Source organism: Dermatophagoides pteronyssinus, unplaced genomic scaffold (genome assembly GCF_027571235.1).
Source record: "Dermatophagoides pteronyssinus isolate colony J.1.1.1.1 unplaced genomic scaffold, Derpt_VIB-CSIC_2022.12 sq0002, whole genome shotgun sequence".
Taxonomy (NCBI): Eukaryota; Metazoa; Arthropoda; class Arachnida; order Sarcoptiformes; family Pyroglyphidae; genus Dermatophagoides; species Dermatophagoides pteronyssinus.
Window position 1 is genome coordinate 1,738,824 of NW_027461526.1, and position 22,505 is coordinate 1,761,328.

The 22,505-nt window shown below is 34.5% G+C and overlaps 6 protein-coding genes across 10 annotated transcripts; 2 read left to right on the top strand and 4 right to left on the bottom strand.

Moving 5' to 3' along the window:
* The first annotated feature begins 85 nt into the window (after positions 1–85).
* Positions 86–4,981, top strand: LOC113791238 (uncharacterized). Its single transcript, XM_027340987.2, has 4 exons — positions 86–279; positions 341–2,809; positions 2,859–3,469; positions 3,532–4,981. The coding sequence occupies exons 1-4, from the start codon at positions 190–192 to the stop codon at positions 4,952–4,954; spliced, it is 4,593 nt and encodes a 1,530-aa protein (XP_027196788.2). The 5' UTR covers positions 86–189; the 3' UTR covers positions 4,955–4,981.
* Positions 4,939–7,558, bottom strand: LOC113791280 (uncharacterized). Of its 2 annotated transcripts, XM_075824672.1 has the most exons (6): positions 7,463–7,558; positions 7,311–7,359; positions 6,561–7,259; positions 6,231–6,505; positions 6,027–6,175; positions 4,939–5,977 (listed from the first exon to the last, which is right to left on the bottom strand). In XM_075824672.1, exons 3-6 carry the CDS (start codon positions 7,253–7,255, stop codon positions 5,018–5,020), a joined length of 2,079 nt encoding a protein of 692 aa, XP_075680787.1. In that variant the 5' UTR covers positions 7,256–7,259; positions 7,311–7,359; positions 7,463–7,558; the 3' UTR covers positions 4,939–5,017. The 2 variants fall into 2 exon arrangements, with proteins under 2 accessions (XP_075680787.1, XP_027196840.1); XM_027341039.2 differs by lacking the exon at positions 7,463–7,558 and having other exon boundaries at positions 7,311–7,455.
* Positions 7,559–7,640: 82 nt separating this feature from the next.
* On the bottom strand, positions 7,641–11,722 carry LOC113791257 (cytoplasmic dynein 1 intermediate chain 2-like). Of its 3 annotated transcripts, XM_027341011.2 has the most exons (8): positions 11,004–11,722; positions 10,631–10,939; positions 10,352–10,369; positions 10,118–10,138; positions 9,757–9,818; positions 9,014–9,704; positions 8,167–8,939; positions 7,641–8,103 (listed from the first exon to the last, which is right to left on the bottom strand). In XM_027341011.2, the coding sequence occupies exons 1-8, from the start codon at positions 11,335–11,337 to the stop codon at positions 8,020–8,022; spliced, it is 2,292 nt and encodes a 763-aa protein (XP_027196812.1). In that variant the 5' UTR covers positions 11,338–11,722; the 3' UTR covers positions 7,641–8,019. The 3 variants fall into 3 exon arrangements, with proteins under 3 accessions (XP_027196812.1, XP_027196820.1, XP_027196829.1); XM_027341019.2 differs by lacking the exon at positions 10,352–10,369; XM_027341028.2 differs by lacking the exons at positions 10,118–10,138; positions 10,352–10,369 and having other exon boundaries at positions 11,004–11,721.
* Positions 11,723–11,860: 138 nt separating this feature from the next.
* On the top strand, positions 11,861–12,844 carry LOC113791370 (uncharacterized). Of its 2 annotated transcripts, none has more exons than XM_075824689.1 (2): positions 11,861–12,121; positions 12,174–12,844. In XM_075824689.1, the coding sequence occupies exon 2, from the start codon at positions 12,187–12,189 to the stop codon at positions 12,691–12,693; it is 507 nt and encodes a 168-aa protein (XP_075680804.1). In that variant the 5' UTR covers positions 11,861–12,121; positions 12,174–12,186; the 3' UTR covers positions 12,694–12,844. The 2 variants fall into 2 exon arrangements, with proteins under 2 accessions (XP_075680804.1, XP_075680805.1); XM_075824690.1 differs by having other exon boundaries at positions 11,862–12,121; positions 12,180–12,844.
* A 240-nt stretch (positions 12,845–13,084) lies between these two features.
* LOC113791247 (uncharacterized) lies at positions 13,085–19,338 on the bottom strand. Its single transcript, XM_027341000.2, has 4 exons — positions 19,006–19,338; positions 18,343–18,946; positions 16,422–16,976; positions 13,085–16,353 (listed from the first exon to the last, which is right to left on the bottom strand). The coding sequence occupies exons 1-4, from the start codon at positions 19,213–19,215 to the stop codon at positions 13,208–13,210; spliced, it is 4,515 nt and encodes a 1,504-aa protein (XP_027196801.2). The 5' UTR covers positions 19,216–19,338; the 3' UTR covers positions 13,085–13,207.
* Positions 19,339–19,858: 520 nt separating this feature from the next.
* On the bottom strand, positions 19,859–22,397 carry LOC113791297 (uncharacterized). Its single transcript, XM_027341061.2, has 2 exons — positions 21,711–22,397; positions 19,859–21,654 (listed from the first exon to the last, which is right to left on the bottom strand). Exons 1-2 carry the CDS (start codon positions 22,044–22,046, stop codon positions 20,149–20,151), a joined length of 1,842 nt encoding a protein of 613 aa, XP_027196862.2. The 5' UTR covers positions 22,047–22,397; the 3' UTR covers positions 19,859–20,148.
* Between the last annotated feature and the right edge of the window lie 108 nt (positions 22,398–22,505).

Genomic DNA, 22,505 nt, shown 5'->3' on the forward strand with positions numbered 1-22,505 from the left:
TTTTATCTGAAATTTGAAGTTTAAATCGGCGAAAAATATTTATTATGATAAGTTAGTTTTAAAATGGTAACCTTGGTGACCGAATTTGTTCACTTTAGTCAATCATAACAAATGAGTTCCTATAGGTTCTCTATAGAGATTCTGAGTCATTGAACGCACACAATAGACACCGAAAGATTTCGAACCATCATGATGTTTGACATATCAAGAATATCGGCAATCGATAATAAATCATTAAGTGAAGAAGAAACTGATTCTTGGTGCAAAAAATTAATCAAGGTATGTTCTAAAAACTAAGATTTTTTTTGAATATTCATTTTAATAAAGTTATTGATATTAGTATCCAATCAATAATGTGGAACAGGATTTGGATAAGAATGAACTCATACAATTGTTTCAATTTACAAGATCCTTGTTGAATGTTAAACATATACAAACAAATGTTCTTCTGGAAGAATTGCAAAACATTGAACAAAAATATGAAGATATTGAAAATGAATTGGATACATTAAGAAATAATCAAACAGATACCGAACTAAAACAATTGCAGAAAAAATATGATGATCAAGAACATCAGCTTCAGAAAGCTATCAAACAACGACAGGAACTAATCAATGAACTTGAACAAAAAGATAAAGAATTGATGCAAATTCAAACATCCATTTCACATAGCACCGATTCAACAATGACTAGTGATAACATATCTGATTCACGATTTTCAACTGATGAGATGAAACTTCGATTGAAAGAAAAAAATGATCAAATCGAACAACTGTTAGATAAATTATACGATTCGGATCGTATTAATCTTGATCTAGCCGAACAAGTGGCTAAACTTCGTGTCGATTTGGCCAAATCGGACAATGACTGCCAATTATTGACAGCTAGACGACAAATGCTTGAACAACAAATCCTTGAATTAGAAAAGCTTAATGAAAGCTTATTAATAGATCGGCAACGTCGCGACCAAGAACTTGATCGCCTTCGTAAAGAAATGATTGGAGAGCAAAAGAACTTGGCTGATTACCAGGGACATTTATCAGACTTGGACACTTCATTCCATCAAAGAATGACAAAAGAATTAGATAAGCTAAAAACTTTAATCAAAGTTAAAGATTCTGAAATACATGAACTTCGTGAAATGATCAAAATGTTGCCAAACGAATCAAATCAAAACGTTAAACAGTTAGAAGAACGAAGAGATCAAATCGAACGCCTTGAAGAAGAACTTAGTATTCTAACTGAAGGTTTGCGGCAAAAATTTCAAGAAGATGGAGAACAAAGTAATCAAGACGAAATAAATGATCCAATCAAACTACGTAAACAAAATCGAAAGATGCGAAATTTAAAAACACAAATTAAATCCCTTGAAATGAGAATAGATGAACTTGAACATGAAGCTCGTAATAAGGACGAAGCATTAACACGTCAGCGTAAACGAATGTCGATGCTGATAGGTGGAGATGAACGCATAAGAAAGTTGTTCGAAGAAAATACCGTCCTTACACGAATGTTAAGGTCACGTGAAAATCGTATAGAATTTCTTATCAATCAACTCAATAAACATAATTTAGTTCCTGAAAGTCCAATCGAATCTGAAGCATCCAATGATTCAAGTATAAAATCTATACAACAAGAAATAGAACTCCGTGACCAATTGATAGCCGTAACTGTTGAACGTGATGTTTTACAACGTCATCTTGAAGCCGTTCAAACCCACATGGAATCTATTCATAATGAAAATTTAGAGCTTCAAATGGGAATGAAAGAAATTCTTGATGGCTTACGACAAACAGATGTCACAACTGATCTGGTACTCGAATGTCCAAGTTTAGAAAAAGTTTGCAGAATGCTTGAAAATCGATCAATTTATTATGGATTAAATGGAAATCAAAATGGTGAAAATCTCACACAGATGATTCTACTAAAATCTGAATTAGATCACATTCGAGGACAAAATGATCAGCTTCGAATCGAACTAAAAAACTTGAGAGCAGATTTTCTATCAGTAATTGATGAATACACTACTGATATACTGAATAATTGGACGATGAGTGGTGATGAACAGGCTCCAAATTCTAACGACAATAATTCTATGCCGAATTCATCTTACATTGACCAAAATGAAAACGATGATGTTATTGTTACAGATGATTACGAAAATGATGATGATACGCTTTCTCAGTCAAAAGATGAAGAAGAATCAATTGCAGAATCAAAATCGACTGAAGGATCAACTTTAAGGCCAAGATCGAGAATTCAAAGAAGACTAAGTTCGCAGGAAGGTAAAGTAGAAGCTTTGACTGATACAAAGCAAGCTCTGGAAAGGATCTCAATTGGCACTATGACTTGTTCATCAGAATCTATTAAAACTCTGGATGTTGGATTAGATCCAATTTTTTCCAAAGAATCTGAGCAAGTACAGATTTCAGAAGCTCAAATAGAAAACAAATCTACACAAAAGTTCATAGTAGAAAAAGTTGATGAAAAATCAATTGGAAATGAAATCGTGAAATCTTATGAAAATCATTTGTCTGAAATGACTAATTTAAATATTAGCGACGAGGATCAATACGTATTAATGACCGATGTTCAGGTGCAAACTTTTTCGCCAAATTTTCATTCTCAATCTACACAAACAACCGAATGGAAAGAAGTCGTACAAGAAACGGTTCACTGTGAACAATGTCAAAAGCATTTGAACATGTTGAATTCGGTTCGCCGGCTATTCGAACAAGAACGTCAACAATTTCGACTTCAGGAAACAAAAAACTTTGAAATGATTGAATCTTTACGTCAAAATCTTACTGTAAGTACCATTATCGATTCTAACATAGTTCTATATTTTTTTATTTTAGTTGGTTAAAAAAGAATACAAGTTGGATGTTGATGCCAGAAATGAAGAAATTCAAGATTTGCGAGACAAAATGGTAAAAATGACTAACTCAATACAAACGATCCAAATGGAAAAAGAACAGAAACAAACTTCTTTAATTGTGATTAAATCCAACAGCAAAGATGAAGAAGAAATTGTTGCGAAAATAGCACAAATTCAGCCTCAACAACAACCACTAGAAAGACAATCAATCGATTCGAATCAAATGAAACAAAACAAAGCGATTCTTGAAACAATGATCGAATGTTTGCAAAATTGTCTTAAACAAAAAGACGAAGCTTTATGTGAATATCGTGCGATGCTAGAACAAATGCGGCAGACGTATGCGACTGCAGACAAATCTCGCCATCATATTCAACAGCAAGCTAATTCGTTGAGCATAATTGAACAGAATCGACAAAGTTTATCCAATCAAAAGGAAGAGAGAAAATTCGTTCAGTCGAGCGTTGAAGATGAACAAATCAACATTTTGGAAATGGAAAAAATTTATGAAAATTTATTCGTCAAACCAAAAATGCAAGAGAATGATCAATTGATGGAGCTGTTGCGGTCGACTTTACATCAGCTAGAATCGTAAGTTTAATTTCGTTAAATCATAGTTATATCCAGGATAAAAATTAATGCCTTTTTCTAAGTGTCCGAACAAAATCACGGGAACGTATCAAACAATTGGAAATGGAACTTCAAACAAAATCTAATCTTATAGTCGAACTCGAATCAAATCTAAATCATGCCACTAAACAATTAGAGGCTAACAAAGCTAAAATTCAAGTTTTCGAATCCGAATCACGATCTAAAGAAGAAAAAATTCAAACATTGAATACTAAATTAAATGATATGATCCGAAGAAATCAACAATCAATTCAAACAGCAACAGCTTTAAAGAAAAAGGTTGAAAACTCAATTTTTCAAGAAAGTGCTGATCTTCGATCAAAAATTACCGAACTTAATGCGGAGGTACGACGAGTTGAATTGGAAAAATGGAATATTGAAAAACGTTTATCACAAGAACGTCAATCGGCACGTGAGCGCCTTAGCGAACGTGATCAACAAGTTACACAACTTAACGAACAATTGTCGAAACTTCAATCATTAATGGCGAAAATGGAACGCAAATTGATTGCTAAAAAAGATAAACCAACGCCAAAAATCGAAACCGAAAATCGATCCGTACAGACTGTGAACGAAGATCAACAAGAATATTCAAATCGCTCTGTTCGATTCAGCCAAATTCAAGTGCAACGAGAGGAACTTCCACTTCAACATTCGTTCGGTAAAAAGAAAATAATCAAACCAGATATTCATGTCAACATGCTTATGACAGACGAATTGGAAAAACCCAAAAAGACCAAAAAACCGATTCGTACAAAAAAACTTTTAAGACCCGATATTCAGAGCATTCACAGTTCGAATGACGAACAATTGAAACAAGTTGATGAACAATTTCATTATTCAAAAGAATTCTCAATACAGAATAACCTGGATCAAATTGAATCAAGTTCTGAAACTGCAGATGAAATATTATCGATTGAAGACGATTCTAGTCGACAAATCGTCATCCATCCGAGAGACCGTGATCATATGTCATCAATTATCAATGAAATTGCTATTGTTGATCGTAAGACACCAACAACAACTGATTCAAATCAAGATATCACGTTAATGAATCAAATCAAAAGACTCAGTCAACGAATGAAAAAATCGTCATCAACTAGTTCGTCTATGGGAACAGCTACCTCTTCTTCTTCGTCCTCTTTATCAATAAAATCGAATGGCTATTGTTTCGATAAAGTTGTACAGAAAAATGAAAAAAAGTTACAAACATCTGATTGCTGCCGTGATTGCAAATCAAAATTGCAAACACACCGTATTGAACAACATTTAATTGATTTAAGCTTAGAACGTTTATTGGATCAAAATGTAGGCCATTTGAAATCATCACTAAACATTTGTGAAGCATCAATTTCGAATTATTCAGCAAAAAAGAAATCAATAGAAAAAAATGATCATGGCCATTATGATCATACAGAATTAGATTGTGATCAAATATATGAATAAGATTATTAATAAAAAATATATACATGATATGGCATCAAACATAAAAGAATTTGTTTTTAAAAATCAATAATTTGTATAACTAAGATATTGTGTTGTTATTGTTACTGGTATTTGTTCCTGCTGCTGAATGGATGTTGTTAAACTAGAATCCTGACCACCGTTATCTTGAGAAGAATTCGTTGATTGTTGATGATGAACATGATTGTTATTTGATGCCTGTTCTTCAACACTAATCAATGTTGCATGATGATTTAATAATTGATTAAGATTTGCATCGGAAGGAACGGACAAAAGGGTTGCCGTCTGCGGCTGTTGAACATGAAGTTGGTGTTGATGTTGTTCATGACCATGTTGTTGTGGCACGATCGTAACCGAAGACAATGGTATTGATTTAATCGCATTCGATAATCGTTGATTTCCATCACCAACACCACTGCCTGACGTAAACAATAATGGCACATTTGTAGAAGAGACGGCTGCTGCGGTTGTTAATTCCAGATTATAAAAGGTTTGGCTAGTTTGTCCAGCATTTCTATCACTTGCTATTTGAATGTTCAGAGATTGATTCGTAATATCATTATTAGCAGTTACCAGACATTGTTGATGATCTTTTATTCCGGCAAATTTTTTGACAAGTGGAGGAGTTACTTCATTTGTCGATGTTTGCTGACCACTATTATTGTTGTTAGTGTTCATAGTTATCGAATTGATGGCTATAACCGTTTCAGTCGTATCATTGCTGTTAATCGCTCTGTTAATATTTTCACGGTCATCATTACAGGTACGTTGTTTGTTTTTATTCGAGAACATTTCTTCGATAAAATAATCTATGACAGCATCATTAGCTTCAAAGCCAAAATGATATGCACGCAAGTGTTCCTTGAATTGTCGATCACAATCAGCTGCAAATGAACATTTTTGACATGAATACATTTTCATTCCTTCGTGTTTTTTGTTTTTTTGTATGTGTCGTTTAATATCGACGATCGCGTTCGCTACGTATGGACAATACGGACATTTGTACTAAAAACAAAATTAATCAGCTGAATTTTAGAGAAAAGTATGTGATTACCTTTGTCGTGAGATGTGCTTGTAAATGAAAGTCTAATGTACTGGGAAATATGGTAACAAAATTACAATCAGGAAATGTACATTTCAAATCGGTTTGTGAAATATTTTTCGATGTTGTTTGACGTCTATTTTTGTTTCGATTTGATGATTCTGTAATTAAAAAAAAATTAAATTAAACCAAAAATTGAATCATAAAAAACCATACGTAATTCATATGTGGGTGATGAAGTTGAAGGATCCACTTCGGTGATTGTTGTTGTTAACGAATGACTGCTATTATTACTGCCTGAGTGTGAATTGGAATTAGTATGAATAGGGCCATCATTATGGTAATATAGTTGAGCTGGTTTTGACGACGATAATGACGCGAATGTTGCTTTTCCGTGTTTTATCGGAATATGCTGTTCGAGGTAGTCATTATGAGTAAAAGTAAATTCGCAATACGGACAGCTCAAAGGTTTTTCCGTAGTGTGTAAATCGCTAAATTGTTTATCAAATGGTATTATTTTAGATGTTCAAAGTATAACAAACTTACTAGATGTGACGATAAACTTGATGACGAGTCAACTTGTCGGTATCACAGGCCGAACATTTATAAATGGACTTTGAATTAGAGTTTCTGGTAGTAAAAGATGTTGTGGATAACATATAATGATGATCAGTAATTTGATGATTCATTTTATGCAGAATTAGTGAAACATTCGACTTAGTTTTGAATTGACATTCATCACATTCATGTATGTATTCGATTAGACGTTGTAACTTTGGCGGATCGGTTGTAAGCTCATGACTTTGATTGTTGCTGTCGATGGCCATGTTCAACGTATTAATCAATCGTTTTTTTATTGATTCAAGATGAGTTCGTTGCATTGATAAGCTATTCTCCTGTAAGGCTTTTGTCTCGGTGACTTCTCGTTGTAATTCCATATATTTTTGTTTCAAAGAAATCAACTCTTTCTCAATTTCTATTCGTCGAGCCTGTTCCTGTTGTAATGATTGCTGAAGATGATCAATTAACGCAACAGAACTTATTGTCGTTGTCTGTGTTTGAGAATTTAGATGTATTTGTTGATCTGTTACGGCATTATTATTATTATTATTTTGTTGAATCAAAGATGGATTTGTTAACGAAAAAAATGTGCCGACATCCATAACGTTAGTTTCATTCCCTCCGTTACCTATACGATTCACAAACCAAGAAGATGATGATGATGATGACGGATGTTCCATGTGTCTACAAATAATGTTTTATAAATTATATAAATTAGTTTTGTCAAGCACTTACTAGAATTTTTCTAAATTGAATATCATGAAATTTGAATCATTTGAATGAGCTATAAGCATAAAGGATTAGAAAATGTGAATATATTTTCGATTGGAAACAATCCTAATTATTTAAAATTAAAATTTTACAAAATGATTTAAAAAACTAAATACCATTTGATCAAAAGAAAGTGGAAAATGACTGTATTTCATGAGCAACTATTCAAATTGCAATGGAACACAATCGACTCGAGAATCCATCGTACATTTGTTAATATCGATGGTTTACAATCGATATTCTTGCAAGCAAGTAACATTTTTTTATGGATTTAAATTTTTAATTATAATAAAATAATAATGATAATTCTTTTAATATCCGGTACTGATTTTTGATATAAACATTTAAATTTGCCCAATTTAATTAAATGTAATGTATATAAATAAGTATTAATAATTAATAAAAATAGGAAGATACAAAGGGGCAAGAAAATGATGTGTAAATCATAACATTTTATCAATTGGCCTATAAGTAGAATCGGGCCAATTTTTTTTTGTTGTTGATTGCTGCTTGTTGGCTGATCGACAAATAGAACAAGAGGTGATGGTGGTGAGAAAAATCGATTACAACATCATTGATTCTTCATAGAAAAATATTTCAATTAACCGGAAAAGAATGAAGATCACTTGAGTTTTTTTTTTAATCTAGATTTCTTGCATCGCATTTTTTAAATCTAGATATCGACATTATTATTCGTAAATTCTTGCAATGTATGAGCGAATCGTGTCCATTCATCACTTTTGGGAAATGCCAATTGCTGAAATATTCGAAGACGAATAATGAATTTTAGAATCATTAAGTTCAAGAGAATTTTACTTACCTCGCTCACATCATAGACCCAAATTTTTCCATTATCATCGCCCACAACAATTTGTTGTCCATTTGGAGACCATATTAATCTATTCAGAGCAGGATTACCTTCGACAATTGTTGATAATGTAGGTAATTCTGTATCCTGATTCAAGTTCCAAAGATCGAGTTTACCAAGGCCATCGGCTGTCGCAAACAATGCTGGATGAATAGGCGACCATCTAACATCATACAAGTAATCACTACCATCTTCGAATGAATACAACAATTTTGAGGATGTTGAATTATCACGCATACTCCACAGTTTGAAAGTCCAATCGAAAGATGCCGTAAGAAAAAGATGCGATAGCTGTTGATCTACTTGATGATGTACCAGCGAGGTAGCGCTGTGGAAATCAACAGCTGTTACCGGACCTTGATGTCCTTCGAACACATCTAATATACCAGCTTTAGCACCATGTCTGCAAGCCGAATAAACAGCACCGTCCTGGCTACCCAGTATAAAATTATTGTAATCAGCATGTGGAAATGACATTGATGTGACGGCAATCAAACGGGATTGCTTTTGCTGACAAAGTTCCATTGTTTCTTGTGGTTGCGATAACATGTCCAAACTCCACGAACAAAGTTTGCCATCGTTTGATATTGAAATTAAATTATGAGAATTAGGCGTACCAACAACTTTCAAACAATAAACAGGATGAGTGTGTACGGAAGCCGATAAAGGGCTACGTTGAACAGGAACACGTTTCCCGGAACGATTATCCCAGAGTACGATTTGGCCTGAAACAATTTTTCATCAAATCATCAAATGGAATAATTAAAGGTTGTAATATAATCGAAATTGAAATACATACCGGAATATGTACCACCAAGAATTAAATTGGGATGAAACTTAGCAAAACATGCTGACATGACGGCCGATTGACAATGAAATACATATTCGGGTGTATTTTTCTTGAATTTCATGTTCCAAACCAAACATATCCCATCAGGTTCGTTTGGAGCATGCTCATTTTGATTATATGAAGCGACTAGCAATTCTGGAAATTGCGAACACCAATCAAAACTTGTTACAGTACGTCCACGGCTCCATCGATCATCCGAAAAGGTTGTGTTCAAACTTAAACGTAAGCCACTTTTGTCTTCATTATCGTGGCCACATTCCACTTGACCAGTGTAATCAACGAATATATCCATCGAATCGGTACAGGAAAGTGCACGTTCTGTAATGCGAACAGCTCGATCAAGAAATTTTCGAAATGCTTCAGTTTGCATTAAATGACGCCGCTCTTCTTCTTTGTATTCTACACGCTTCTTTTTCTTTTGTTGTTGCTGTTCTTCCTGTTGCATATCAACAAGATCGGCTAATGGCTGTGTTGAATGATGATGGTGAAGATGATGATGATGCAAATGATGATGTAAGTCTTGAGGTGTTGTTGCTGGTCGAACCATTTCAACGGTAGGCAGAGACGATTTTGCTTGTTTTGATTGCTGTTGTGGATGTTGATGATGACCATGCTGATTTTGATGTGCCGGCGCTCCATTCTTTAAACAACCAATAATTAGTAAATCGATTCAAAAATAAAATAATACCAACCGTAAAAATTCCGGAACCAGTATCACCATCATCTTCATTGCCAATATCATCATATGTCAGAACTAGGGAGAAAAACAATCAAAATATAATTAATTCGGTTTTCTCGTAATTTTTTACAAAAAAAAAAACAGATTGAAAGCTTATAATGACAACATAAAAAATAAAAAGCAAAAAAAATCAATAGGGACAACAAAAGAAAACTCAAATTACACACAAATATTAATCAGAAAATTATAAGCAATACGCGTTTAAATGTTTGTGTGAATGTCTTTTTCTGTATGTGGGTGGCCGAAATGATTGGCAAAAACAAAAACGAAATGAATGAATTAAACGAACAGCGAACTTGACAAAAACAACTCACCATGAAATTCGTCGTCCCATTCTAAGATTATCAAGACCATAAAATTTTTACATCATTAAAATCATCATTAACAGATGGACAAACGGAAAAGGCATATGTCAACAATATTTAATTAAAATTAAAATGAGAATTAAAAACGAAATATTGGCATGCAATTGTTTGCTATTCAGAATTTAGATTTCAAGATAAACAATCAATATAATGTATCGTTAAAAAAAGACAAAAATAGATTACCTTCATCCCAATGAATTACTGTATTTAGCGAAAAAGCAATGTGAATATTTTCAAGAAAAGTAAAGATAAAAGACACAGAAATACTGGTTAGATAGGGTTAATTCATCGGTCTGATATTGAAAATTGCCAATGTATGTGTGGATGTAAGCAATGAAATTATTGAGTTTTCTTTTGTCAATCAGGAAGGCAATTACATTATGAATGGGCTAAAACTATGTCTATTCTATGAATAAGCTCACTGCACTAACACTCTAAATCGATTCTAAATCTAAAACTTACCATAGTAATCAACAGGACCACCGCGACCATCATTGCCGGTCGATCCAGTCGAACCATTATTACTGGTAGTAGATGTTGCAGTCGTTTGCGTCTGTTTTTCATAGGTTACCTGCTCTTTGGGAGCGATCAAAACCGGTGGGAATGATGCTAGGCCAAGTTTCACAGATGAATTTGAGCCCAACGTTTTCGTTTGGTTCGATGCGACAGATGACGAAAGTGATGAAGCATCTTCCGATATAGTCATATCGTTAGGCGTCGATTGCTGTTGTTGTTGATTTTGATTATGGTTGGATAATGATACCGCGCTACCTGAAATTATAAATCAAACACCAAATGATGATAAACAGGAAGATTTTTATTTGAAATGACTTACCTTTATTCGTCATAATACCGACCGATTCGAGCAGTTCATCAACGTCTCGAGTGGTTGAATCTCCGGGAATGGATGTTAATGATGATGACATTGAATTGTTATTATTATTATTCAAACTATTATTATTTACATTTGTAGGATTATTATTGATAATATTGGTCATCATAGTTGATGATGCTGACATTATCGTTCTATTTGTCTGATGTTGACCAAGTCCAAGATCGGACATGAAATCACGATCACGATATTTATCATTGCGTCGTTGTTCTTTTAATTCACGAAGCTGTTGAAGTTTAAGCTTCTTTTTTTCAAGTTCAGCTCGACGGTCAGTCATTTTGCCGTTTTTATTGTTTGGTTTCGAAATTGAAACTTACAAAAAGTTGCATCCAAATAAAATTGGAATAGAACCAGCGGCAAAAAAAAGGAAAAAAAAGATACGAAGTACAGACGAACTTAGATATAGGCGTTAACCATTAGATTGGATAAATGGAGCATCAAGATAAAAAATTTGTTCCAAAAAATATTACGGAATATTATCGAAGGATAATTATGATCGCTTTTTATCAGAATGATATTGATGAATCATCTGTGTTTGGCCAACAACGCGTAACTATAACATCAACGTATACGGCTTACAGCTATGACAGAGGATTTGACTGGCAAGCCTACCCGCTTGCATAAATATTCTCATCCGAAGATCTGCTATAACCTAAACACACAAGCAAGAGATCATAAATTTCAGGAACATTTCCACTATTTTTACTCAATTTTACTTTCGGGAAATTTTTTTACAATTTATTGGATTATTTTTGATGAAAACAAATTAAGATTTAATTTCACAATATTTGGGCTACTCACTAATCAATAGCCAACATCGAATAATCTTTTCTTAAACTTGTTTGGTCAATCAATATCATTATCATCATCTTTCCGTATCCTGTTGTATTTGAACAGTCGATTGTTTTATATTGAGTGAGTTAGAATAACAAAAATAAAATAAGTGGACAGTTCTATGTTGATGAATCATTGAATTTTGTCCACTTATATCATTCGATTATTTTATTGTGCGTAGGTGTTTTTCTCCACTCGCTCAGGCAATGAGTTTTCATACCAAACTGGTATGTATTTATTTCCATATCTTTTTAGCATAGTCGTTTATAATTTTCAAAGATTCAGTAAAACCATGACATTAGAAGACGAACAACGATTATCATCTTCATCACAATCATCAACACCATCGAATACAGTCGACGTAGAAAACGTAAGAAATACACAAAGTAATCCCGAAGAATCGAATCAGTCAAATTCCGAGCAATCAACATTGACAACACAATACCAAACGGAATTAACAACTACTGAAGAAATCAGACCAAATAATCAAACAGAATCGCAATCCGATCAACAAGACGATTCGAACATTGATCAATTGCAACATTATATCAGTCAAATCCATTTTGATTCGACCACTGGTCGTCATCAGATTCCACCTGAATTATTGGCTGAAGATCAAGATCTTTTGGAATCAGAATTTCAAACGCTTGATAATGATATTGACGTTATTGAGATGTATGTAAATCGATTAAATGAACAGGCAAATGATTTGCAAGAAAAATTGCGTAATTTACTTCAAAATATAATTCAAGAAGATAATTTTTCATCATCAGACATCGCAACTACCAAAACCAATTAGAGTTTTGCATTTTTTTCAAGTTATCATTATTGCATTTATCATTTCACGCATCATGAATTACAACAACAGTACTGATACAAATAGAGATCGGTTAATTGATCGATTGCGAAACGATACTCGTTTGAAACCTTTCCTAAACAAACCTAAAATGCAAATGTTCATCAAGGAAATACTCTCTGATGAGCATAAATTCTTAAATCAACAATTATCTAGATTACATAATGATCGCAATCGGGCATCAACATTATTTGAAGATCAACGACTTGAGCAACAAATATCTCCATTAGAACAACATCTGATCGATGGTCAAGGATCAGATGAACAAAATTTTCTCCGATTATTAATCGAGATTATTCAATGACCGTATTAATTTAAAATATACTACATTCCCTAAAAATTAGTCAATTTGGTTGTATTTTTATTAATAACTTTTAAATGAAAAAAATAAATGAATTTATATCAGTGGAAATTTTTTTTTGAAAAAATAAATGAGAAATAATTAATTAATTTTCAATTAATTAGGTTTCAGCTCAAAATCTTTTTGAACTTGTACGATCGGCACAAATAATTCACTAACATTGGACATTGGTGGCAAATTATTTAAATCGGTTGTTAGGTTTGATGCGGATGATCCTGTTGCACTATTGGGTTCTAATTCAGCCAGTTTCCATTGCCACCGTAATCGTTGAATAGATGCTAATGATTCTGCTTCCAATCGTTGACGATTCAACATGTCTATTTTGATTTTGTTCCATTTATCATCATCATCACTTTTCCATGATAGAAAAACACGGCCATTAAAACGAATACGTCCACAACCGGTCAATGCCGATGGACCGTCATTCAAAAATGATGGATTATCTGTTTTGATCTGTGCAATAATCACGTTATCTTGGGAATGGTCAGTTTCAAGTTCAAGTTTGTTATAAAGTTCTTCATCTTTCAAATATGTACACACCGACAATGGCATTGTTTGATTTTTTTTGTACATATCGGCACGATTATAAAGACGTAATGTCTCCTGTTGTACAACCATACAAAGTTTTTCTTGTTCGACTCGATGTCGCAAACGCAAATGATGACGTTCACGTTCTTGTTCAATAAACAATGAAAACAATGGCGAATCTTTGGTCAATTGATCCGGTGGTGAAATCATTTGTAAAAGATCGGGCAATTTTTGCTGTGATGTTGTTTTTAATAGGTAATCGCAACGATTTAATAGATAATTATGAAATCCAGGCGGTTGTTTTGATTCATTCATTATCGGTATTGGCATGGTCCGACGTCGACGGCGTACATGATCCCGAATAGCCATGAACATTCGATGTGAACTTCGTTCTGCCTGATACTGATAAAGATTCATGTTGAATTCATTGTTTGCTCCGTTTGAACCAATTGAATTACCAGAACCATTTGGTCCACCGTTACCATCACCACCACTACCAGCCTCATTATTATTATTACTACCATCACCATCAGCATTTTCACCGATCTGTCCGGAAGAATTAGTCCCAGACAGTTGATTTGATTGATTTAAATTGGTTTGTCCGCTATTGAAGCCAGAACCACGATCATTCGAATAATTGTAATAGTTGGAATTTGTATTGGCTCCACCAACAATAGTATTATTTGAATTGCCAGAACCACCAGTAGTTGTTGTATTTGAAGCATTCGTATTTCCCACTGCATGGCCATGACCCAAAGATGATCGATTTTTCTTTTTTCTAGTACCAGTCGAAACAGGTACATCATCATCATGATGATGTTTTTGTTGAGCTACACGTTGACTACTTCGTGTAATTCGATGATTTGATGCTGTCGTGGTGGTTGTAGCAGTACTAGTCGTTGTCGATGCCGAACTTGCAAAAATTGACGACGAAGCTGCACCCAAATTCGATGATGTTGATGATATCACAGCAGATGTATTGGTATTCAAATTTGTTACCGATTCAGCATTTGAATTATCCACCGATTCCATTTGCTGCTGATCACCGGTCGTTGAAACAACATATGGATATTTTTGTGCGGTTTGACCACCATTTATAACATTGTTTCCATTGATAGCACTACTTCCATTACCATATTGATCAACACAAGAAACAGTTTGTGATCCATTGCCACTGTTTATCGAATTGACCACGATCATCGGTGGATTGGATCCAGAAGTTCCACTATTCACAGTACTATTGACACCACTGCCGACAACACTCACACTTGAAGAGTTGACCACCGAATTTGAATTCGATGGTGGCAACACGATTCGTAGGGGTGGAACTCTCATCATCATTTGCTCACTACTGGTAGATGATACATTGGATGCTGTTGTATGCGAACCAACAAAAGATGAATCGACATTTTTGCTATCATCATTATCATTATTTCTTTGACCACAATCTTCTCCAGTTGTTGATGATTTGTTCCAATCCATTTTGCTCACTGCTGTCGATTCGGGATCGTTTGAATCATCTTGCTGTGACTTTTTCGATGATTTTGACGAATCTTTGGGCGTCTTCTTACCACTATTATTCGCCGAATCACCACTACGACGTCTTTTACGGCCTCGGAGTTGATGTGAAGCTTGTGTATTCGAAGAATCTTTTATGATGTTTTCATTAACATGAGCATCTTGTTTTGCTACAATTGCTGGTGTCGGTCCAACGCTTGATTCAACGACTGACAATGATTTTTGTTGTTCTATAGTATCCTTCAAATTATCAACGTTTTCGGTTTTGTCACCGACATTTGATACTTGGATATTTGTAGGATCGGATTCACTAGAACCATCTGGTGATTTTTTTGTTTCATTGTTTATTGTCGTTAATGCACTCGATTTTATATCATCATTTTCAAAAGCTGATTTTTGTCCAGAAGAATCACTATTATTGTCGTTATTGGTTGTTGTCGTGGACACAGGTGTTAGCTTCGAAGATGCAGATACAGTCGTCGCTGCTGTTTCAGTATTTGTTCCATTCCCAGAACTAATTGTTGTTGTAATGACTGATGAAGAAATTGTCAATGATAAAGTGGATACCGGTGAGGCGAATGATGATACATGTAGAGGTGGTGACGATACTGTCAATGGCGTTTGTGGTGTGGTCGTGACTGTGGTTGTAGGTGTTGTATTTGTAATAGATGTAGTTTGTTGGCTCGGCATAATCAATTTATCGGATGTTTGATTGTACAGTGGTGAATGTTGGTCACGAATCGTTTGTTCGGATGTTGATGTTATAAATTTGACTATGCTTTGTTCGTTTTCGTCTTCTTTTAACTGCAATTGATTACAATCTTCTCGGTTTTCCGATTTGGTTAATGATTCTTCGTCACTGTCTTTACCAGAAGGCTGAACACTTTTCTTGCTCGAAGATGATGACGAAATAAATTTAGATTGTTGTTTATTTTCCAAATGATTGCGAAGTAATTCTTCGATGTGTTCGTCATAAGCTAAATCGATGGCCGATTGTCCTCGTTTGTTTTGTTGCAATGGATTTGCACCGTGTTTCAATAAAATCTTGACAATAGTTTGATGACCATTTGATGCAGCATCGATCAGAGGTGTTGTTCCACATTGAGCCGAAGCATTCACATTGGCACCATGATTGACCAATACACGAACAGCTTGTGTATGGCCGCGATTGCAGGCTTCATGCAATGCTGTCCAACCTATGCAGAAATTAATTTGAATTGTTATTTATTGTTTGTCTTATATATATCTATAATATTATACAAACCAGCAAAATCTTGTATGTTGATATCATACGCTGTCGCAGTCGATGTAGTTGTATTTATACAATGAAATGGATCGGATAATGATGAAGTTGATGATGGTTGTTCAATCGGAATGGATCGAGTTGATTTTTTTGAAATGCAATTAAAAACGCCGTTGTTCAATTGAAGCAAATGTTCCAATCGGCCAAAATCACCACGGATGGCAGCCAAATGAAGTTCAGTTTCACCTTTGTTATTACGAAAAAATTTTCTTGATGCCGTTGTCGCAGATGCTGGCGATGATGATGAGGACGATGGATGTGTGTATTGCGGATTTAGGTGATGTAAAGATGAATCTTCACCACTTTGTGAATGATGGTATGAAGATGAAGATGAGTGTGTATCCTGATTCGAAAGATTTGAGGATTCTGAATCAGATAATCGATTGTTGGTGGATGTTGTTGTTGAAGCCGGCTGCTGTTGAGAATTTTGATGATACAATTTCGGACTATTCGATCGAGATTTTGATTCAATAAATGGTGTTTGACTTGATGATATCGAATTATCAACGGATAGTTCTAAAGAATAAGTCAATGAAAAAAGAAATGTGGACAAAAAACAAGAGGCATTTTTAATGATTCTTTTATTCTCACTAAAATATTCAAAAAAAAAATCACATCACATCACAATCGAATACGAAAAACAAATCAATTTTATCGTAAAAATTGTATCAAATAAAAAAAGTAAGACAAAGAAAAATCACATTATCATCATTGCAAATTCAGTTAATTCTGCCCCTTCTTTCATACAAAAAAATATGATTAAGAGCAATGGATAACACAAAAAAAACAGTAAATGGCGAAACGCAAATTAATTTTAGTCAACGCGTCTGTTCACCAACTGGCACAAAGAAACTGCGCTCTCAGTTTTTTTCCTTTGCTTTCATCAATGGTGATTAGTTGGTTGCATTGAACAAACCAGCTCAAACAAAAAAAAAACTTGAAACTCCTTGTCCTGTCATTTCATCTTCATTCAATCAGTCATATAGCTATCAGGATTATATTCAAGTTGAGGGCCCCCCATAAACAACTAATTTCAAGAAATTGATAATGGTGACAACAAGGGGAGCTAAATATGCTCAAGATAAACTTTCACTGATTTCAACTGCCTTTTGTCTTTTCTTTTTCTCTCTCTCTCTCTTTCTCTCTGTCTCTTACGTTCTTAGTTTATAAAAGGACCTCTTTCACCGCAAGATGGGGTAGGCTGATCACATATAGACACATAGGCACACACCAACGTAAACAAAAATCTGCCTAAATCACACACATAAATTATAAATTTCCAAATGGTCAAAGTTGACATAAAGTTACAGGATCAAAAAATAAAAATAAAAACAAAAATAATATGGAAAAAGATAATCTTTCTGATGAATTTTGAAAATCAATTTTGTTTTTCACACATAGCAAGTAGTTCAAATATTGGAAAAAAATATAGCTATTTTCACTCGATTGGTTCGAATCAGTGGACAGAGTACGACAAAGGACAAATTCGAACACTCACATTTCTTGATCACACTTTTCACTCATCTTTCTCCTCTCATTGTGTTTTTTTTCGATTGGAATTTTAAAATTGTTGCGATATTGAAATGGCTCACGACGAGGGAATCGATGAAGCAAAATTTCAAGGATGGCGTAAATATTATAATTCTTACACCCGAACAGGACGGGCTGGTGCTGCATCAATCACATTGGGCTTAGTTGGTGTTGGTGTTTTATATTTATTGGTCAAGCCGAAAAAAAAGTGAATTCAATTAACCATTTACTAAATCGTAATGATTTTTATTAAATATTATATACATACACACACACACATATACAGAAATGTTTGTATCTTAGCTACTCAAAATGAATAAATAAAAAAAAATTTCATCAGAATCGCACTTACCATCAATAGAAAGCTGAACGGCTAATTCTATCTGTTTTCGCAATGAGAACGGTGCCGTAATGCTACCGACAATAGATGCGGGTAATGATGATAATTTATTAGTATTGAATGATTCGGTTTTGTTTCCTTTTCTTGATGATGATGAGCCGGATTCATGATCACCGATCATAACTTCATGTCCATCATGTGAAGAATTGTTAGACAATTCATTTTCTTCATCATTATCATTGGCATTCATAGAATTTTCATCATCTCCATCATGATCCTGTTCATCATCATCATCAATGTTTTGACTGTCATCATCATCATTATCCTCATCAATATGGCTTCCAGATGTTACAACATCGTTAAATGTCAAACGTCGACGTGATGATGAAGATGAACCCGTTATTAAATTTCGTTTGGCCGTTTGAGATTTTCGTTGAAACACTTTGCCGTTAATAGTTTTTGAACGTTGTGAATTACTTGTATTAGCTTTTCGTTTACCACTAATTTTTAAATTGTGATGATTATGACGTAAACTATTGTTGAATGTTGTTAATTTGGAATCGCTTGATATGAACAACGATGATGATTTAGAGTATTGTTTTGTTGAACGAAGTTTCTGGGAATGAAAAAAAATTCATAAATCATTTCCATAATTTTTGGAAACTAAGCACAAACCTTATGACTGGACATCAAATATTTACGTGATAAAGAATCATTGCTACTACTATTACTATGTTCATTGGTATGATGATAATTTGGATGGACATTATTATTATTAGGTGTAGTAGTTTTTGCTATTGTCGATCTTTTTACAATGGTCGACGTTGATGGTGATGATTGTTGATGTTTAGTCGAATGTGAACGATCACTGAATAAATTCTTCATGAGATCTCATTAAAAGTTTTCACTTGTTTATAATTATTTATCTTTATTCAAGTATCTTTTCTAAATTCTAATGAACAAATTATGAATATGATGAAATTCATAACACATGTTAATGAATGAAAAGAAATGGCGCCAAAACCTATTTTTTATAACTGTTTGTTTGTAGTATTTTTTAAATTGTTATTTTGATGAACATGATGAAATTTTATTTGCTAAAGAATTTTATTAAAATCAAACAAGAAAAAAACACATCCACAAAAAATTTGGCGCCCATTTTCAAAACTTATTTAAATTCTACATATTTGAATATACAGCTTTTAAATCCACTTCTCTTTAATTAGACAATTTTAAATGGACACTAATTAATTACATAGTAAAATCGATCGATTTAAGTCAATAAATTTTTGGAACATCCAGAATGAAAAAGGTCGAATTTGTTGTTGTAAATATATTGAATTTGAAGGTGTGTAAATGTATGTGTTTCAGAAACAGCTTGAGATTGGCTCGCTACGAAGTTTTCTTGAGCGGGAGAGGGAGAGAGCTAACTTTCTCATTTTCTCCCTCTATCTTATCCTCTCAAATGCACACAAATTATTTTCCCCTCTTTTGCATTTGTTTGGTTTTTTGTTTAAAACTTAGCAAATTCCATCCATAGATGTCGTTTTATGTATTAAAAAAAAATTTAGTGTTGGAACAAAAAGATTATCTTGATTTTTGGATCAAAAATTAAATCTTGAAATATATATAGAAAAGTAGTATCATGATATATAATGAAAATAATGAAACAAAAAAAAAATTCACACATACGTCGAAATACATTTACAATCAAATAGATCTGTTTCCTTTTTATGAATGGAATTAACTTTGGATTTTTTTTTGTTATAGTTGATATTTAAATATGACAATGATTTGTTTTCTATCATGTTAAGTGAATTAAGATGTAGGGGGAGGAGGAGGCATTGAATATCCAACACCACCAGTAGTACCAGAAACTGGTGGTCCGGCTGCTGCTGTTGATGGTGGATATTGTTGCGGTTGATTCGATTGTTGTGATTGATCATTATGATGATAACCACTTGATGACGAAGGACCATAACCTGGATGCATTGATGGTGGTGCTCCACGTGGAGGTTGTTGATATTGACCAGCCGGAGGATATCCTTGTTGTTGAGGTGGCGGCGGGTATCGATTGTGCTGACCACCAGTTTGACTAACAGCCGTTGGCGCTTGTTGTGAACCATTTGATGTTTGCGATGATGTATAAGGTGGTTGACCCCCATACATGTTGGATGGAGGTGGACCATATGGTTGATGGGGAGGAGGTGGATGTTGACCATAACCTTGATAGTAATTAGGCATATAGCCACTTTGTGGAGGAGGATATGGCTGATTTGGGAGAATTGGAGGTTGTCCAGCTGTCTGTTGTGCAACCGATTGAGGACCACCAGCTTGCCCACTGCCATACCATTGGCCACTTTGTGGTGGATAATTTGGATATTGACCATATTGATTTGGCGGATATTGTTGATGAGGAGGGGGGTGGTTTTGATGAGGCGGTGGTGGTCCATAATTTGAGCCGTAATTTGCATAATTTTGATGGCCAGGATATTGCTGTGGAGCAGTCGGTTGTTGTTGCTGCGGCTGTTGTTGTTGAGGGTGAGGTTGTTGTGGAGGATATGGATGACCAACAGTTGGTGGTCCATATTGTCCATATTGGTTTGCGGGTGGATAAGGAGAATTCGGTTGCTGCTGCGGTTGAGTGGATGTAGGTGGCATCCAGGTTTGCGATGAATGAGGGGCAGGCGGATAAATTGGATGTGGTTGTTGACCAGACGGTTGCGATTTTCCACTACCATAATTTGGCCTGGATGGATTAGAATTTGATACGTTCGATGATTGCGATGTTGGTAAAGCTGATACTGATGGTGGCCGTGGTGGTATCGATTCTTGTGATTGCGGTTGTTCTCTTCTGGATGATGATGGTGTTGCTGACCGAGGTGGATAATTTTCATTACTTTCGGATAAGGATTTATTATTACTATTATTGTGATGATCTGCATTAACAGTGTTATTATTTTCCAAATTATTCGGCGGTGTCATGCGTTGAGATTGTGTTGTAGCCGGTGTCGACATTGGCTGATGATGATTAGCTGGTGGAGGAGGATGTGAAGGTGCTTGAGCAGCAGAAACTGTGATATTGGGTGGATAACCTGGGGCTGTGGAATTATGATTCGGAGGTATAGGTGGACCATTTGTTGCTGGTGGCGGAAACATTGGTGGTGGCAATATTTGGTTTAGATTTGGATTAGTTTCAGCAACCGATGCTAGATAGACAAGATTTCTATGTAATGTTTGTTGTAACGCAAAACAATCCTGTGCACGGCCTCGATTTTGATATTCCATTATACAATGAATAAGATGATTGTTCTCGTCCAATATCTATAGACGAAATGCAACAATGAAATATTTAATTCAAACTGCAATCATTCACAAACCTTTTGAACTTGAGACGAGCTGATGGGAGGCGGTGGAACTTGAGGTATTGGATGCTGCCTTGGACCATGATGAGCATGATGATGGCCACCACCATGATGATGATTACCACTGGTTTTACCAACAGGTAATCCTTGTGGCGATTGCTGATGTTGTTGTTGTTGATGATGATGATGATGATGAGGATGATGCGGAGATGGCGGAGGCATCGATGATGAATATGAATGTTGTTGTCCTTGTTGTGGTGGCGGTGGCAACGGTCCAACATTGGACGGTGTTGATGATGATGTTGATGGTGGTACCGCCGCCGAAGCTGCTGCTGATGGCGCCGAAGCCATTATCAATGATTCAATTCTATTTTTTCAATTAAGATTAAAATGATAAAAAAACTAAGAGAGATCAATCAATCAAGGAATGTAAAAAAATTTAGCATGAATCGAATATGCTCCGAATCTGTGTGCGAATAATTTTTTTTCGCTGTTGGCCTTTTCAATACAGTCAAAAATTTATTTGATGTCGATGTCAATGAAGTCGATGAATAGCGAGCGTAATTTGTTCGTTCATTCTTTTGAGCGCAAACAATGAAAGCATCTATTTACACTCGACCGGCATGTTCATTTTGAAAAAATTTTTTTTGGTTGCCAATTATTTATTATTTAGTTTATATCAATTCATTTTAATTTTTTTTTCTAAAATGGATCACATTTTATAGAAATTACTTTTATTTTTGAGAAAATTAAATTTCTTGCCTTAATAAATTTTAATCTGCTCAAAATTGTATTCAAAAAAATTTGTTT

What these genes read in the sequence shown, in the direction of transcription:
- LOC113791280 (XM_075824672.1), bottom strand. Translation starts at nt 7,255, where the DNA reads ATGGAACATCCGTCATCATCATCATCATCTTCTTGGTTTGTGAATCGT. An exon ending in ATCACCCACATATGAATTAC is followed by an intron (nt 6,176 to 6,230) that starts GTATGGTTTTTT and finishes TTTTAATTACAG; the next exon opens with AATCATCAAATCGAAACAAA. An exon ending in AAGCACATCTCACGACAAAG is followed by an intron (nt 5,978 to 6,026) that starts GTAATCACATAC and finishes TTTTGTTTTTAG; the next exon opens with TACAAATGTCCGTATTGTCC.
- LOC113791297 (XM_027341061.2), bottom strand. Translation starts at nt 22,046, where the DNA reads ATGGCTTCGGCGCCATCAGCAGCAGCTTCGGCGGCGGTACCACCATCA. An exon ending in GCTCGTCTCAAGTTCAAAAG is followed by an intron (nt 21,655 to 21,710) that starts GTTTGTGAATGA and finishes TTTCGTCTATAG; the next exon opens with ATATTGGACGAGAACAATCA.
- LOC113791370 (XM_075824689.1), top strand. Translation starts at nt 12,187, where the DNA reads ATGACATTAGAAGACGAACAACGATTATCATCTTCATCACAATCATCA.
- LOC113791238 (XM_027340987.2), top strand. Translation starts at nt 190, where the DNA reads ATGATGTTTGACATATCAAGAATATCGGCAATCGATAATAAATCATTA. An exon ending in CTTTACGTCAAAATCTTACT is followed by an intron (nt 2,810 to 2,858) that starts GTAAGTACCATT and finishes TTTTTATTTTAG; the next exon opens with TTGGTTAAAAAAGAATACAA. An exon ending in ACTTTACATCAGCTAGAATC is followed by an intron (nt 3,470 to 3,531) that starts GTAAGTTTAATT and finishes CCTTTTTCTAAG; the next exon opens with TGTCCGAACAAAATCACGGG.
- LOC113791247 (XM_027341000.2), bottom strand. Translation starts at nt 19,215, where the DNA reads ATGAAGAATTTATTCAGTGATCGTTCACATTCGACTAAACATCAACAA. An exon ending in ATTTGATGTCCAGTCATAAG is followed by an intron (nt 18,947 to 19,005) that starts GTTTGTGCTTAG and finishes TTTCATTCCCAG; the next exon opens with AAACTTCGTTCAACAAAACA. An exon ending in CGTTCAGCTTTCTATTGATG is followed by an intron (nt 16,977 to 18,342) that starts GTAAGTGCGATT and finishes CTTATTCTTTAG; the next exon opens with AACTATCCGTTGATAATTCG.
- LOC113791257 (XM_027341011.2), bottom strand. Translation starts at nt 11,337, where the DNA reads ATGACTGACCGTCGAGCTGAACTTGAAAAAAAGAAGCTTAAACTTCAA. An exon ending in TCTTGGTGGTACATATTCCG is followed by an intron (nt 8,940 to 9,013) that starts GTATGTATTTCA and finishes AAATTGTTTCAG; the next exon opens with GCCAAATCGTACTCTGGGAT. An exon ending in GGGTCTATGATGTGAGCGAG is followed by an intron (nt 8,104 to 8,166) that starts GTAAGTAAAATT and finishes CGAATATTTCAG; the next exon opens with CAATTGGCATTTCCCAAAAG.